At 58.7% G+C, this 17,321-nt stretch overlaps 1 protein-coding gene across 7 annotated transcripts in view; it reads right to left on the bottom strand.

Annotated features, from left to right (window-relative positions):
* NFIX (nuclear factor I X) overlaps positions 1-17,321 on the bottom strand; it is a 98,189-nt gene that overhangs the window by 10,720 nt on the left and 70,148 nt on the right. For 3 of the 7 annotated variants that reach the window (XM_067733492.1, XM_067733494.1, XM_067733491.1), the window contains exons 3-9: positions 13,619-13,681; positions 13,192-13,266; positions 12,697-12,817; positions 11,398-11,534; positions 8,298-8,420; positions 6,164-6,339; positions 361-508 (exon numbers count right to left, since the gene is read on the bottom strand). In XM_067733492.1, the coding sequence (XP_067589593.1) occupies positions 361-508; positions 6,164-6,339; positions 8,298-8,420; positions 11,398-11,534; positions 12,697-12,817; positions 13,192-13,266; positions 13,619-13,681 (843 nt within the window). The remainder of the gene's footprint in view (positions 1-360; positions 509-6,163; positions 6,340-8,297; positions 8,421-11,397; positions 11,535-12,696; positions 12,818-13,191; positions 13,267-13,618; positions 13,682-17,321) is intronic. The other 4 variants (XM_067733493.1, XM_067733496.1, XM_067733490.1 and 1 more) reach the window with 3 other exon arrangements.

The following is a 17,321-nucleotide window of genomic DNA, read 5'->3' as shown; positions in this document are numbered from 1 at the left end:
TTAGGCATGAAGATGGCATGGCTGTGCCTCCCCTCCCCCCTCCCCCCCTGGCCAGCACCCCTGGCCTGTGTGCCCCACTGTGCTCCCTCTCCCGCCCGCCGGAAGGGGCCTGGGCCAGGGGCCCCAGCTGGGAGCAGCGGGCGGGCAGGGGGGCTAGTGGGGTGCTGGCTGGTGCAACTAAGGCCCAGGAGGCCGTGGTTAGGGGGCTCAGCTCTGCTCTTGTCTGGGTGGGAGGCTCCGTGGCACTCTGGGTTGGGGGGCTTTGGCAGTGAGGGAGGGGGCTTTTCTTTTTGCAGTGGAGACTGTTTGGATGGGCTGGGGACGCTGGGCGTTGTGGTTTCGGTTTCATCGTCCACTTACAAGGTGATGGAGGAGTCAAGGCGGCGCCGTCTGGGGCAGTGCTGGTGGATTTGGAATCAGGCATAGGAAGGGGCACAGGTCTGGCCACTGGAGGCGGCGGTGGTAGCAAAAATGACCCCGGGACTTTGCCCTGGCCGCTACCGTTGGGCTGCGAACAACATAAATAGAGTGACGCATGAAGGCACATCACACACAGACACACGCTCCCCTGCGCGGCCACGCCAGCTCGCTCCTGAGAGCGGGCGCTCCCGGCGGAAGATGATGCAGGACGGGATTCTCTCCTCCAGGGCACAGGGTTGGTGAGGGCGTAAGGCCTCTATTTGGTCTCTCAGGTGTTTCTCTCTTTTTTTTTTTTTTTTTAGTTCTCTTTTGAAGTTGTGGGAGGGAGGAAGGGGGATGTCCGACGGGTGGTTTGTTATTTCTCAGGGAACAGGTTTTAGGTACCGAAACATGCCACCTAGCCGTACAAGCAGCTGCACTCAGAACTCTCACGCTCTTGAAGACCTTCTCCTATGGCAGGAAAGATGTACCAGCTTACCTCCTGTGCCCCCCTAAAACACACACATGCCTCCCCTCCGTGGGCCCCTGGGGTAGGACCAGCAGACCCCACCAAAGACCACAGGCCCACCAGCATCTGCCCCATGTCATGGCCTCGGGGGGATGCCAGGGAGCATGCCCTGGGCTCTGGTAGCCTGAGGACAGAGGGGTGCTGGCTTGTCTGCTACAGAACAGCCCAAGAGGAAAATCCATTGCTGGCAGCTCTGGTTCCCACAAGGTTCTCTGAGTGGCTTTCCCTCAGAAGCTGGGGATGTCTGGTCACCAGATCCACTAATTGTCCTTTATTCCCTCTTGTGCCCTACACTTGAGTTTCCTCCTCCAGGCCCCATGTGCGGCCTTGTGTTCAATCAGCCTTTGGGCTTCAGGGGGTGTAGGAACCACAAGGAAGGGCAGAGGTCCCCAGCCTCTGGCAGACACAGCTTCCCTGGCTCCACACCTCCTGCTGCTCTGGGCAGTGCCCTCGATGACCACCTGCAGCCTGGGCTCAAGGGGGCCAGGCCACAGCTTTTCATCCTAAACTGGTCCCTCTCCTGTGGGTCAAACCTCTGCCCTCCCAGCCACCCAGGTTTAGGACCTTGGGAGGTTCCTATGCTCCTCCTTCTGTTGGTGGGCAGACCCTGTGGGGCCCACCCCTAGACGTGTCCAGCTAGGTCGTCCTTCTCTCCTAACTGGTTTCACCTGGACTGTGACAGTGAGACTCCCAAGGGGCCTCCCCTCTGCCGACAGTGTGCTCAGCAGCTCAGCACCCTTGGCACCTGGCTCTGTACTAGGCCCTTCACTCAGGTTGTGTCCGATCCTCCAACCACCCTGTAAGGCAGTGGTTCTTGCTTCGGGGCAGTTCTGGGTATTGACAGTGTCTGGAGACATTCCGCTTAGCACAGCTTGGGGATGGAGGCTGGGGATGCTGTTCAACACCCTACAACGCACAGGGCAGCGCCCAGGACAGAGGCTCATTGGCCCAAAGATTAACAGTGCTGTGGCTGAGAAACCTTGCTGCGAGGGAAGCTCTACTCTCGGCCTTTCACAACAGGGGATACTGAGGCTCTTCATGATTAAGTGGTCTAGCCAGAGTCACCCGGCTGTCATTGGAAAGGCCTGAGATTCAGAGTCATGTCTGTCTAACTCCTAGGATCCTACAGATTCTTTCCAACAGACTCATTAACCCTCTTCCCAAACCCAAAGGAGTTCAGACTTCTCCGATGCCCTAAAACCTTCCACAGCTACGACTACATCTGACATAAAACATAATCTCCCCGGCCAGGCACGCAAGGCCGCCGTGATAGAGCCCAGATGGGGTCTTCCACCACTCATGCCCCTACACTCCCTCCCCGCCGAGTACTTCCCATTGTAAACCTACTGGGGTTTCCAGAACACAGCCTAAGCAGTCGGGGCTGCACACTTGCTAACTGCAGAACCCACTGTTCTAGAATGCCCTTTCTCACACCCTTCAAAGCCTGCTCAGAAAACACCATCCCCAGCATGGGGACCAGCCAGGTGTCCTGAATCACCATCCATCTCTCTCTCTCTTGTTCTTCCAGGACACTGTTGACCTCCACTGGAGCCTCTGAAGAAGACTGCCTCCAAGGCTCCCCAACAAGCAGGTGGAATGTCACCTCTGTGTGGCCCAAGCATGTAGCACTCAAGTCCCACTGACTGAGTTGAATCAACTAGTCCATCCTGCTGCACTTTAAAACCATAGAGCCCCATGGCTGAACCGCGCAGGCCATGCCCTTCTGAGTTTCTGCTGTCCCACCCTCCATCCTTCACCTCTAGTGACCAGTCACCTAGGTCTGACACTGTCCCTCCAAACGGTTCCCTCGACTTGATCTTTCCTGCCCACTTAGAGGCCCGTGACAAAAGCGAGCAGTGGCTGCTTCTAGTGCTTATTGGTGTCCTGGGCTGAAGACCCTTTGTGCTGGGTGTCATTTTGGAAATGGACCTTTCAGTTCCGAGCAACAGCACCGGCCAGAGAGCAAGGGTTTCCGGCTCTCCAGGGTGGTTCTGACATACACGTGGAAACTGCCTTCCCTCATTTTCACAGTCTATCTTGTTCCTATCTCATTCTTCCATCAGGGCAGGAAATGGAATGATCCCAACAGATTCACAGCCTCACTTCTTCTCTCCGGGCTGTCCTGAGCTTGGGCTCCAGGGGGCTGGGACACGGGAGCTTTCCAGGCAGCCCTTGCTCCCATAGGGCAGCCTCTGGCTCCTCAGAGCCTGTCTCTGCCTAGGAGGATCTAAATCACTAATCCCATCCAATAAAGCAAATCCTAGCCCAATATGGCCAGACATCGAAACCTGCTGATTTACAACATTCAATTTCCGGAAGCAAGTCCCAGCCAGGCTAGGATGTCTCAGCTCTGGTTGGGGTACAAGTTGAGGTTTTAAAAATCTCAAGGTCTTGTGACTTTGCAGTGCCTTAAGACCTTGTGAGTTAAGATCTTAGAAGGAACCTAGGGGCTGGGATAGCTCCTCACATTCATCTGACAGATGAAGATGTGGGCCTGGCCATTCTGGCACTGGTGGTCAAGGCTGAGCTAGTAACCAGGCTTTCTGCCTCCCAGAGTCATACTCTCCCATCAGGCCCTGCAACTTCTCCATCGTGCTCACCTGGTGGCCTCTTCTCTATGACAGAAATACAGCTAACCAGGTATCCTCTTTCTGCCCTTTGCATGTCCTCTAAGTGGTGTCTCCATTTGACCTTGGCCTTTACCAATGTGGTTTTCTCAATCAGGGCCTTATGCTGAGGTCTAAGAGGTGCCTGGGAACCATTCTGCGAGTTGTCTGTAAAATTTTGTATGCGTATATTTTTCTGCAAAGATGATCCATAACTTCAGATTCTCAAGGAGATTAGGAATTTACTCCTCTAGTCTCTAGATCAGTGGTTCTAAAAGTGGGTCCGCTGACCAGAAGCAGCATCACCTGGGAACTTGGGGGCGAATGCAGATTCTCGGCCCCACACCAGAACTGCTGAATCAGAATTAGGTGAGGCCCGGCTACCTGTGTGTTAGTGAGGCCTCCAAGTGACTCTCATGCATGCTAAGACTGAGAACTACTACCCTGGAGGTGGCTATGGAGCAAGCACAGCCCTGTACCGCCACCGTCTGCCACCAGGTCAGCTGCAGAGCCCAGGGCCTCTCTCTGGCTCGCCCCTCCTCCATAGCGTGATGCCATCTCTAGCCTCCTCTCAGAAACTGGGCCCAATGGAGCAGACTCACTGCAGAATTCAAGCCCCACCCCCCCAACTCTTGGGCACAACAGGCCACAAGAGGAAACCTGCAGAGACTGCTCTCCAGCCGAACTAGACTCTCTGTTTAACCAGAGGGGCTGTTTGCTCCCCTATCGGTAGTGTTTTGTCTGCGGTATACTCCAAGCAGGCACCTGCCTTGAGAAGAGAACCGTCTAGGCCAAGTGAGCCCTTGATCTTTTTTTAATTTATTTTTTGGCCACGCCACACAGCTTGTGGGATCTTAGTTCCCCGACCAGGCACTGAACCGAGGCCCTCGGCCGTGAAAGCACAGGGTCCTAACCACTGGACCTCCAGGGAATTCCTGAGCCCTTGATCAGGGACAGGCTCAAGACCTGGCCATCAGGATGCCCAGGGATGGACTGACCCCCACTCTTGAGGGTCCTGTGGGTCAGCTTAGGCTCTTTGGGCTAAGTCGGTCCCCCAGGTGGCTGTCATTTTGATTCCAAACCCCAGCTGCGTCCTTAGGTGAGAAGCAGGCACGGAAGGGTTCCTGGCCTCTCTGATCCATATTCCAGACCCCAGGCCCCTTGGGGGCTGGGACACAGGCTGGCAGCTCCCGTAGACTCTGCCAGTATCTCTGAAGGAAGCACGGAAGCTGTTGGAGTCATGTCCACTTTTCCCTCCATGCCCCTAAGAGTGGACAGAGCTTGTCCAGAGCGGTGGGCGAAGCTCTGAGTGTGCTAAGGAGCTGCAGAGCCAGCAAAAGAAACCCTTGCAGGGCAAAGGGGAGAAAAAGATGAGAAAAGTGGAAGAGGAAGAAGAGCGGCAGGTAGGGAAGGAGACTGGCTTCTGTCCTAGACAGCGAGAGCAAGGAGGCTGAGCCACGGCCCTGCCCCAGATCGATACACCAGCACCGCGCAGGGCGCCCCGAGGCCGCACCAGGCTGAGCGGAGGGCCGCTGCTCTAGCTGGGCTGCCTCTGGCGTGGGCTTCCCAATGCCTTTCCCTACCAAGGCACTTTGAGTGTCCTCCCCATCTGATCTCTCACAGTGGGGTTCCAAGCTGGACCAACTGTGGGGAAAGGAGCTGGGCCTTCTCATAGCACAGCATGCTGCTGGAGTTCCAGAACATTCCCAGAGGTCTAGAGACCACCATGCCCCAACCTGGAATGGTCTCCCAGGGACTAAACAAGGACCACTGTCCCACGGAAGGGTCACCTTTGGCCCACTGCCGTCTGGGATAATTCCTTTGCTGAGTGGCTCTGTGTTTCTGCTCATCAGTGACCAGGCCCCGGGGGCTTGCTGACGGAGAAGGACAGTGGGGCCACAGAGCTCCATGGGGAGCCAGTCTCTCTCCCAGGCTGAGGAGCAGAAGACTTCACTCCAGAACCATGACTGACCCGAGAACCCCCTTGTTAAGAGTCCTGCCAACAGGAGTCTCATGAAAGACCCTGTGGAACTAGGCCTGCCCTCTACTAAGGGCTTCTCACTGGGGGATGATGATGCCCCCAGGGCACACCGAAATCTGGAGACATTCATGATCAACACAGCTGGGGAGGGGGCGGTGTTGCTGGCATAGAGTGGGTGGGGGCCAGGGATGCCGCTCAGTACCCCACAGTGCACAGGACATCCCCACACAACAGAGAATGAAGAACCCCAAGTGTCAATAGTGGGAAACCTTGGTCTAGAACCTACCAAATCCCTGCAGCCCTGAGGTTTAAGAGGGGTGTTAGGAGCTAAGGGGCCTGGGCCCAGGTTGGACAGATCATGGGTACACTCCTGCTAGAGGAAAAGACCACAAGGAGGGCAAAAAGCCCAAGCAACGTGGGCCCAGCCACTGCCCCCTCATCTCTGGACCGTGACAGACAGGCCCCGGCCTGATACGTGGACCCCTACTCCCAGATCCAGAAGATCGAGGTGTTCGGCACTACCGGCTCTCTGCTGCTGCAGCCCCAGGTGGGCTCCCAGCTTTTGGGCCCTCTCCCTGTGAGCCCTGAGACAGACAGACAGACGCAAAGATGAGCTGTAGAGGGGCTCGTGGGGTCCTCTGGACTCACCTGTCCGGTGGCCTGGCCCGAGCCATCCGAGCACACAAACTGCACAAACTCCTTCAGCGAGTCCTGCCCGTGGTGGTGGTGGTAGCGGATGGTCGGGTGCGTGAAGTATGGGCTCGACTGCTGGATGATGGATGTGGAGGGGAAGTGCAGCGCTGATGCTGTGGCCCGTGGGCTCCCTGCATGCACGTGGCAGGAAGAAAAGGGCATCGTCAGGGCCTAGGAGGCAGTGGGGTGGGGAGCACTGAAGACAAGAACTGCTGGTCAGAGCACTTTGGATCCAGAGAACGGGCAGGAGCAGGGCAGGGACCAGAGTGAGGACAGCGAGGCACTGGCCGCTAGTGTGAAAGTTAAGATGGTGCCAAATAACTCAGCAAATCAAGATAAATAACATTTTAATGCAATATTTTAAAAAGTCAGATTGGCAAACCGGGACCCACAGACCAGCTGCTTATCTTTGTAAATAAAGTTTGATTGGAACCAGGGCCAGAGTTAGGGTGAGGGAAGTGAGGGTCATGCAAGCGCAAGGTCGGTCCGATCTTTTATTTAAAATATTGACATTTGCTCATCGTGTATCTCTGCAATCGGTTTAATTTCTGGAAATATTGCATTAAAATAAAATGTATCTTGATGACTGAGATTTTAGGGGCTCCCTGACATTTTGCGCCGAGGTGAGTGCCTCACTCGCCTCACCCCGGTCCGGGGCCCAGGTGGGGAGCCTCGATGAGGAGACAGACAGTTCTGTGGGGCTGCAGATAAACACACAGCCCTGCGCCAGTGCAAGAGGGGCCCCTGCAGTGCACACACACATCTCCTGCGTGCGGTGGGTGTGCACCTGGCTGCTGCCGCCCAGGCCACATTCTTCTGTGCTCAGCCCCATCGCTCGTACGCACGTCCCCGAACGCACAACTCCCACCCTGGAGCAGGCCCCAGCTCTTCCCTGGCCAAGTCCTCCCCCTCCTGTCTGTTTCCAATCAGCTCCCTCTTGCTCTCAGTTTCATTAGGGGCCTGAAGAAACTTGGCTTCTCTCTGGAGTTCATAAAAGCTGAGTCGAGCAGGGCCTGCTGCCCTCCCGCTGCCTGTGCAGAGGGCCTGGGCTCCCCGCCCCCACCTTGCGGCCACCACGCCCTGCCCCGCTGCTGGCTGCCTCTGGGTTCCCAGCCAGGAGGCCCTGAGGAAGAAGCCAGGAGGGTAAACCTCAGTGTTCTCCGTGGAAGGCCCAGGAGACAGAGGGTGGACACAGGACACAGGGCAGTGTTCAGAAAAAAATCCAGGCCTCTTTCTGCCAGACAGGTGCCAAGAGAGGGAAGAGGCAAGTGGCTGAGGACTCAGCTTCCACAGCTTCCTGCCTGATTCCATCCCCTCCAGAACATGGAGGCATCCTCCCCTCGAGCACTCTCTCCTTGAGACTGAAGCAAGAGAGCTCCCAAGGCAGCAGGGCCAGCTCCTTTCCCTGAAGAGCAGCCCAGGTACCACCTTCCCCCTTGGCCTAGCCCTTCACTTCTGGAAAAGAGCAGGGAGGCCCCGAGAAGGGAGCCTGGGCTCCTAGGAGTACTGTTCTCAACCTGTGCTCACACCAACCTGGGCTGGTGCTGGGAAAACAGGCCCCGGGCTCTGTGAGGAGTTGAGAGACAAGAGCTGAAAGGAGGGCAGAGGGAGAAGCCTGTGCTATCCCACCCACAGCTGGAGGGAGGACAGGAGAACTGCGTAGGAATGGGCCTGAGGCTTCTGCAGTCAGGGGTAAGTGGGAGGAAGCCTCAGGACAGGCCTGTGCCACACACACGAGCACACACGCATCCGATGCACGTACACAGCACCTGCACACGCACACAAGCAAACACACACACTCGTGTGCACGCACAGCGCACAAGCATGCATCATGCACAGGGGGTGTGAGAAGCAAGTGGGAGAGTGCTGAGGAACAGGGTGAGGAGGCCCAAGGGCTGGCCTGGGTCTGGAGGAGGCGCTGCTGCGGAGGGAGGGCCCGTTCCCATGCCCACCCACTGCCATACCATAGCCCATTCAGAGAGCCTGGGGCTGTCACTCAGGGTCGGCCCTGGCCCCTTTGCCTGGCCAGTTGCCCATGTGGGCTCCTCTGCCACCCCCACTGCCCCCCTCCGGGCCCTCCATTTCTCACCTGGTCTGACTCCAGCAAGCACAGGCAGCGGGTGGTGAGTGAAAGCCATGCGCGGGGAGCTGCCCTGAGAGGAGAGGGCACTGCAGAAGTCCAGCTTTCCTGACTTCTTTAGAGAAGCCGGGCCTGGGGGGAGGAATCAGCAACACAGGGCAGGTTTAGCTGGGCTGGGGAGGGAGCAGGGGAAGGTGGGAAGCCAGCAGCTCACTCCTTCTCTCCTCGGCCCCCTCCCGGCTGCCCCTTCCCCCACCAGGCTCCCTCCTGCCTCCTTTGCCTGACTGTGGCTCTGTTTCTCAGGCCGTGTGCAGACCATCCTGCCGTGGGTGCTGCCGACAGGAGAGGAAAATAAGGCCCTTCGGTGCACTGGGCAGGGAGTGAGCAAGGGGGCCCATCTTGCCCCCTGACAAGCAGATAAGGAGCTCAAGGGGAACAGAGTAAAAGGGGGGATGCAGGGCCAGAGGGCAGGGAAGGTGTGCAGGAGGAGCCCGGGAGAGCAGCTTCAGAGCGAGCCGGCCCAGGGACTTCCCTGGCGGTCCAGGGGTTTAGGACTCCCGGGCTTCCATGCGGGGTGGGGTGGGGGTGAGGGCGCGGTTTTGGTCGCTGGTCAGGGAACTAAGCTCCCGCGCAGCGCGGGGCCCTGGGCTCTGGGAGGTTCCGATGGGAAGAAACCAGAGCTCCTTACAGGAAGGGAAAGCACAGCCATTGGCCCTTGGGAAGGACCACAGTGGAGAAACAGCATCTGACCAGAGAGCAGGGAGGAGGCTGGAGGGCCTGGGCGGGTGCTGGGGTTACGGCTAGACAGGAAAGGACTTCCTCAGTCAGGGGACCCAAAGGCCGGACTGTCAGAGCATGGGTAATTCCAGGGCTTTGCTCGGCTCCCAGTACCAGAGATGGGGTGACATTCAGCAGGAGACAGGGACACAGAGGATACCCCATTTGAGCTCTCCCTCTAAGAGCCTGATGTTGCCAATCAAGGTCATCTCTGTGCCCAGTGGGCATGACATCCAAGATGCTATACAAAGCAGGGCCCCCAGGCCAGGTCCCCCAGGGGAGCTTGTCTCCTGTCCTCAGCTGGGCCTTGAGGCTATGCCCAGGCTGGGAGGGATAAGGGGAAGTCAGGGCAGATATCCAGAGCTGCCATCATTGGGACACAAACTGAATCGGTTTGGGTGGGGTGTGTGTGTGTGCTGGGTGGCGGGGGGTTTGGGGGGAGGCTTCAGAACACAGAAATAAGAGCTGTCTTAACCACGGAGGGAAGAGGCGGGGAAAGGGTGAACTCGCAGCCGCCAGCAGAGGTGTTATCTGGCAGCAGCTGTGTGCCACCTGATAGCTGGCACGATGGGGGGAGCGCCTCCACCAGCTGTGCACAGCTGTCCCCATGGCCACACAGTGCCTCCCCAGCTGTTCCCAGTCCTGCAGCTGGGCTGCTTAATTGGTGATTTGTCCCAGAACAGGAAAACAGCACAGGGTTGGTGGGAGGAGGGGAATGAGTACACAGGAAAAGGGGGGAAGGCGAGGGAGCTGGGGGTGCTGCAGGAGGATGCTGGGGCCGTGCGTGGCAGGACTGCTGGAAGGAGCAGAAGTGGCAAGCTCGACAGCAGGCAGCCAAGAAAAGGAGAGAGAGGGAACTGCGGAGGGGAGGGTTCCTCGGGAACCAGGTCTGCGCAGAGGGACCTGGGGGCCCATGCCTCAGGAGCCAGCAGTAGACATGGCCCTCAAGGCACACCAGTCCTTGAGGAAACACTTCACTGAGGCCCTAGCTGGGGAGTCTCCAGGGCCTTCTCAAGCCCTTCTTTCTGCACCTCCAGAGGTTCCCCCAGGGAAGCATCTGTGCTGTGCTGGCCACGACACCCTGGGAGGGGCACCCAGAGTCGTGCCGGAGCGCTGTCCGGCAGAGGTGAGCCTTGCTGCTGGTCTAACCCTCTCCCTCAGCCCAAGGCCCGGAGGTGAGTCCTCTCTTCCTCCCAGGTTGCTGAGAGCAGAAGCCAGAGGTTGCATCTGGGGCAGCAGGAAAGCAGAAGCACGCCCTTGCCCTTTAGTCTTGCTTCCCCCCCAGCCCTGGCCCCTGCCCATCCACTTGGCCCTTCCCGATAGGGGAACATCTACAAAATACCAAGCAAAACACCATCAGGTAGACCCTCGTCTTCCTGCGTCAGAGAACAAGGCCCCTGTCCCCAGGCCTGAGCAACGCAGACACACCTCATGCGCATCCCGTACACAGAGGTCTGCACTACCTGGTCCCAAGACACCCATACTTTGAGGACACACACAGGCTGCACCAACAATGTGTCCGGCAGAAGCACCCTGCAGGCAGCCTCCTTATGCACACCTGTGCAATACATACACACACACAGCCCCCCTCTGTCCCGCCTGGGCTCTCCAGGTGTGCCCATACCTCCTGTCAAGACTGGAGGTGAAGGTGGGTGTATTCACCAGCAAGGGTGTGGTTAGAGAGGATCGGGAGGCCTGAAACAATTCTGCTCGCTCTTTACTAGGCTCTGCTCCTCTCTGTGAAGGTGGGCCCTTTAGACCAGCGGTCCTCCACTTAGGAAGGTCCTGTCCCCACCCAGGGGACATTCAGCAATGTCCGGAGACCTTTTCGGTCATCACACCTGGTGAGGAGGTTTGCTCCTGGCATCTAGTGGGTGGAGGTCAGGGCTCTGCTCAGCACCCTACAGGGCAAAATGGCCCCGCTCCAGAGAATACCGTGGCCCCAAACGTCAAGAGTGCCCAGTTTGAGAAATGGCTTTAAACCATGAAGACCGTAGAACCGGGGCAGCCTCTCTAAAGAAATACCAAGAGAAGGAGGATGAGGAGGCTCTGAGCGGGAGGCCACGGCCCCCACTGCAGGGCCCCGGAGGCTCAGGGTCGGGGCCTCTGCTTTCCTTCTGCCACATCTGTGGGCTCTACTGCCCACACAGGGACAACCCAGCTGCTCGCCTCTGCTCTCCTGGTCTGCCCTCCTCTGGAAGCTCAGGGGGTGAAAAGACAGGCAGTGCCACCAACAGGAGGAGGAACGGTGGGAGGTTTGCCAGGTAAACTGAGGGGGAAGAGGAGGCTCCATGCTGCCCTTGCTCCAGGTCGGGCCTTGTGGCGCCCATACCTGCATCCACATCGTTGGGCCACCCGCTGGACTGGCTGCTGCCAGCTGCTGGGGAGCGGCCTGTGCCAGGATAGAAGACGTCATCGACAGGGCTCTCCATCTCGCTGTCATCGATGGACTTGGGGCGCTTGGTGGTGCTGGGGAAGGAGGAAAGGGGTCAGGTGGGCCAAGGATGAGCTGAGGTGCTGGTACGCAGGTCGAGGAAGCCTGCACTGACAGTCTTCCATGTGGGGAGTGGGTGCCCACTGTCAGCAGCACTTCAGGGCACTCGCTGTGTGCCCACCCCCCAAGGCCAGACCTACAGCCCCTTGGGCCCAGCCCACCCACTCCTCCTTGAGCCCCTTCTCAGTCACAATACCATCCATCATCTATGGAGCTGCCCAAGTCAAAGAAGTGGGCAAAACCCTCAACTGCTTCCTCAGCCCCACCTTCTATTTCCCATCAGCTCCCACGGCTAGGGCGAGGCGTGTGAGGCACTGGCCAGGGACAAAAATGCCAGGGGGTGACACAAAACTCAGTCATCGTGATATTATGTTATTTTATATTAAAGTATGATTAAATATGAAAACATCATGACATTTTAATGCAATATTCTAACATATCAAAATGAATGCCTAAACCTCACAATGAACCAAAATGTCCAAGGTTTTTTTAAAAAAGGACAGGATCCCACCTTGCCCTGCGTGACCAGGGCCTGACCAGGGCCTACTATATCTACCTCCCAAATATCTTTCAACTCCATCCCTCCCTCTCAGGCCAATCCCCCATCTGACTCAGGCTCTCCTCCCCTCCAACCTGCTGGGATAGCCTCTAACTTCTTCTAGAAGTACTTTCTAGAACACATATCCCCAGCATCTTCTACTTAAAAGCCGTCAGTGGATTTTAAGCCCTAAACACCCTCCTCTGGCCTCTGAAGTCCTCCGTGGGACAGTCCCGCCAGCCCGCCCAGCCTTGGCCAGGTTGAAGGCTGCTCTCTCTACCTCGAGCATCCACCCCATGCCTGTACCAGACCCCTGGGCTCAAATGTCACATCCCCAAGAGAGAGGCCTTCTCCAATGCCCACCGGGAGCACCTTCTAGGCAAAGCCATGCCTTGTTTGAGTTTGTGTCCCCAAGGCCGAGTGCCTGTGTCAGCACAAAGCAGGAATCTCAGGGGTTGGGGAGCATAGTGAGCCCCAGCTCTGGAGCCAGTGCCCTCAACAAAGGATGATGTTCTGAAGCACCCAGGCCACAGTGGTACAGCTGCCCAAAGCGCCTGAGATGCCTGGGGGCTGGGGGAAGGCCGGGGTGCGGGGCTCACCTGGTGGAAGGAGGGGAGGTGATGGACCGCCGCCCCAGGGTCACCTGGTTTATATTGTAGTAGCTGGGACTCTCCAGGTCTGCCAGCGAGAAGTTGGGCCCTGATGCTGTCGCAACAGGAGCTGGGAAGAAGGGAGAGTGTGATGAGGTTTGGAAAGTGTGGGTGCCTGTTTTGTTGCCATGAGCAGCTCCCCAGAAGCCCTGGGGTGAGTTCACTGTGAAGGCCGCTGAGGAAACCTCCTCCTGGCTGGAGGTTGTTGGGAAGAGTCCTTGGTTACGATTTTTTTCCTCCAAAGCAATGGAGGTTAGAGGTGGGGCTCTCTGGATGCCTCCATTCCACCCAGCCCCATGCCAGTGAGGCCGAGAGCGTCCCAGGAAACCTGTCTGCCCCCGCCCCAACCAACACCCCATCAGTGGGGGGCTACGTGGGGTCCAAGTCCCACCGCTTCACCCCCATCCCTGCTGACTCAGCCCTGGCCCAGAAGGAAGGACTCACTCTGTGATACTCTCACCAGCTCCGTCACATTCCAGACCCCAGAAGTCACAAAACAGTCCTGGAAACTTAAGTGCCCTGAGGAGGGAAAAGGGCAAGTGAGTGAGTGGAGACAAGGCCAGGAGGGGATGTCTGCCTGTTTCCCCAAAGCTCTCCCCACCCTCCACTTGCTCCATCCCCTGCCCCATGTCCCAGCCCCTGGCTGGCCCTCGGGGGTCTCCGATCTCCCTGGGAGTTAGGGTGTGCTACCGATGAGCGCCCTCCCCCTCCGCATAGCAGCCCAAGTTCAGTCGAGGGACAGCTGAGTGAAGGGCAATGGCAGGGGCAGGCCTGCCCTGGCCGGGGAGAGCAGAGAAGGGTGTGGGGAGGACGTGGTGGGCACGGCAGGCCAGGGAGGCTGGGTACAGGCAGGAGGGCAGGGGGCACTGACCGTTGGGCAGTGGTTTGATGTCCGCATCTCCTTGCTGGTTTGAACTATCTGATTGTCCGGATTCTGCAGGAGACACAAAGGGTGGGGATGGGTCAAAACCAAAGCGCTCCACAAACACCAGGCAAGCAGCTGCCCCTCGAGCCTTCTAAACCCCTTCACTCTCCTTCCCTCCCTGAGCGGCCCGAGGAGACCAGGGACAGAAGGAACCGCTGCCGCCGTGGTGGGGCTATCCTGGGCTCTGCAGGGTGTTTGGCAGCATCTCTAGCCTCCACCCCCCCACTAGATGCCAGAAGCACCCCAGTTGTGACAACCAAAAAACCGGTCTCCAAGCACTGCCTGATGTGCCCTGGGGGCAAGCTGCCCACGAGTGAACGCACTGGCTGAGAGTCAGGGCAAGGAGGCGCCCAGGAGAGAAGCCAGCGACTGTCTCTTTGCACAGCTGGGATGGACCCAAGGGCCCCCCATTCTCTACCCAGCTCAAGCTCCAGAGGAGCAGCCCCTTCCCTCCCTTCATTAATTAGAGCCGTTCCTGTCTGCCCACGCCACCCCCACCTCACCTTTATGCTTATGGGCAGTGCCTGGCAACACGGGGCTGGGGCGGGGGGGAGGTTTGCCTTGACGCTGTCGCCTGCTCTGTGCCAGCCTGTCTGGGCTGTCTCATGCCCCAGTGCCACAGCTGCTCGGAGGGAGCCCCGAGACAAGGGCCCATTGTGCGGTGGGAGCTCACAGAGGGCTGGGGGCAGGGTGGAGTGTGTGTGTGAATATTTTGCTGAGCTTGGGAAAGCCCCCCGCCCCTGCCCCCCAGGTCCTCAAAGCTTTGTGTACCAGGGGCACAACGGGGACCTCCAGAATGCTTGCCTGGGCACGACAGCTGGTGAGAGGGTGGCAGAGGGGGGCCAGGGCAGGTTGTGGGGCAGGGGAAAGGCGGGCATTGGGTAAAGAATCATCTTCTCACACGGGGATCGCATGGGGTGGCCTCAGAAAACCGGGCCCCGGTACTGGCCAGGGCTTTGCCCGACTCTTTGGAGTAACCCTGCCTCCACCACCCTCGCCCACCACCTCACAATCAGCCGGCTCACCAGGGTGTCCATCCTACACTGGCCTCACAGTCGAGCTGCTCACGTTGGGGAGTGACCAGCAAGGAGGTTCCCGAAGACTGACATGGGCCCAAGAGATAGAAGTGGGGGGACCCTGCAGCCACTTGGGAAGGAAGGAAGAGCCCTGGGTGCTGGGGCTGGTGGGCATAATAGTAGCCTTTTCAGAGCCCAGGACCTACTGCGGCTCGACCAAGTTCCTAGCCTCCTGCCTCACTGGGGCAGGTGGAAAAAAAACAGGCTGCCCCCAGGATGGTTACACTTTTTTTTTTTTTTTTTGCGGTACGCGGGCCTCTCACTGTTGTGGCCTCTCCCGTTGCGGAGCACAGGCTCTGGACGCGCAGGCTCAGCGGCCATGGCTCACGGGCCCAGCCGCTCCGCGGAATGTGGGATCTTCCCGGACCGGGGCACGAACCCGTGTCCCCTGCATCGGCAGGCGGACTCTCAACCACTGCGCCACCAGGGAAGCCCACTTTTTTTTTTTTTTTAATTCTAAAAAAAGAAAAAAGTAATAAATCTAGTCACAAATCAAGAAAATGGAGCTTTATAAGTGCTAACAGGGCCCCTTACACCCTTGTGTTTGGGGTGTGTCCTTCCACACCTCCCTGTGCACTCACCCCTGTGGTGTGTTTAGGGATGGCGAATCCCACCCCAGGCCACTTCTCTGCTAGTGGCACTCTGCTCTGGAGAGAGCCCACAGGACTTCCTCCCATGCTCCTGGGAGGGCAACCTCTTCTTGTTGTTCTCTCACCTCAGCTCATTCCTGACTCTCTGGGTCTGATTCAAACCCCAGCTGGTCCAGGAGGGAGCAGGCAAGGGGCTGAGGCAGTAGGCAGCCCACCTTAGGGCCTCCTTGGACCAGGGCCCTGAGCCTGATGTGTCTCAGGGCCGTCCCTTCCCAGATTCATACATCAGGAAGAGCACAGCTGCAGCACCTGCATGTGGAGCCCAGCGAGGGGCACACAGTCAAGGCTTTGCTGCCGAGGGGGTCCCTGCTACCGACCCCACCTGTCCCAGGACCAACTCAGTCCCCACGGAGCCCTCCAGGCCAGAGACAGCGGAGTAGGAGGAAATGGAGGAGGCTACTCAATGAGACTGGTCCTAGCTCTTCCAAAATGGCCAGGTGGAGACAGAAAGCCGCACGCATGCGCACACCCAGCCCAGGGACAGAAAGACGAGAGAACCCGACAAAGAGATGGAGGTGGGCCAGCGACAGAGGCAGAGACAAATGGGGCTCCAGGAGAGCGCGACAGACAGGAAATCCTTCTAAACCAGGACACTGCCCTGAAACATTACTGCTGCTATTACTATTATCTCCACGTAAGGGAGAAAGCAGGAGTGAGGATCCAGCGCAGGCAAGGCCCGCTGCCACGCGCCTCCAGGCGCTGCTCCGGGCGCTGCTGGCAGCCATTTTAGCCCTTGGCAGCCATCTTACGGCTGGCGGCCCCAGCCAGCATCCCCGCAATGCCACCACCGCCGGCCCCGGCACGCTCAGCTCAGCTCCAGGACAAAAGGCAGAGACACTAGAAATCTGGACCCGGGCTCAGAGGCAGAAGAGCCAGCCCTGCGGCAGGGGCAGCTGTGGCCAGGGCCCCACCATCCTGCTCAGGCGGCACCCCCTTCACCCTCCTGGCCAATGCCAAGTGGAATGGGCAGGGAGGGCCGAGGCTAGGGCCCACTCAACGTGGCTGAGGCCCCCACGGGCCATCGCCAGGCCCAGGGCCCTCAAACAGTTTACCAAGTAAACCCCTGCCCCGACGAGGTGACGGGGTCCTCAGGGAGTCAGGGGGCATGATGGGGGCAGGCCCTTGTCCACCCAGTTAGCTTGGGGGCACACCTTGGGCACACAGGGGAAGGGGGCTGGCAGGGGCCCAGTCAGTGGCTGCAGGGCCCAGAGAGGCCACTAGGACTGTGGTGGGCAGGCTCCTGGGGAGGGCAAGGAGATGCCCTCTCCACCCAGAGGCGGGAGCCAGCCTGGCCAGCTTTCTTAAATGATGTGCCCTTTGGGGAGCTGTGCCCTCGGGTCAGGGCCTGCTCTGGACAGCCCGTGGGGATCCGGAGCTGCACCCCAGGCCGGCATATCAGGGAGCATGACACCCCAGCGCCTGACTCCTTTGCCTGTCTGGGCTCCCTAGGGAAGGGAGGGGATAACCCCAGGCCTTGGGACAGAAACAGGCAGGCCCCTTTATGACACCCCTCCCCAGGCCCCGCCTCATGGCTGCTTGGCTTTTATCTAGCAGAATGGGGCTTATCAGAGCCACCAGCTGAACAAACACACAAATCCACGGTTAGTGAGAGAAAACCCTCTGCCTGAACTCTTTATCTCCTGTTCGCAGGCCCCACGCACTGCCCCCTGCCAACGGCACAGGAGGAGCCCTGACTGCTGTGCAGTGAGGGATCCTCTCTCTGCCACCCCCCTTCTCGCCTTGCCCGACCCAGCACGGGTGGCTCTCCCCTGGCAGTCCCTACCAGGCGGCCTTGCATGAGTGAGCTCCTGCCACATGGGAGCCCCCCTCCAGTGTCTGATTTCTCACTGGGGACAATGGGCCAGCTGGTGGCCTGTGGGCCAGTGGAGGGGCAGGGAAAGTGTTGGCTGGCACAAGGCGGGC

This window comes from Pseudorca crassidens, chromosome 3 (genome assembly GCF_039906515.1).
Source record: "Pseudorca crassidens isolate mPseCra1 chromosome 3, mPseCra1.hap1, whole genome shotgun sequence".
Classification (NCBI taxonomy): domain Eukaryota; kingdom Metazoa; phylum Chordata; class Mammalia; order Artiodactyla; family Delphinidae; genus Pseudorca; species Pseudorca crassidens.
The sequence above is the reverse complement of the archived record's forward strand: the minus strand, read 5'-3'. Positions and strand labels throughout refer to the sequence as shown.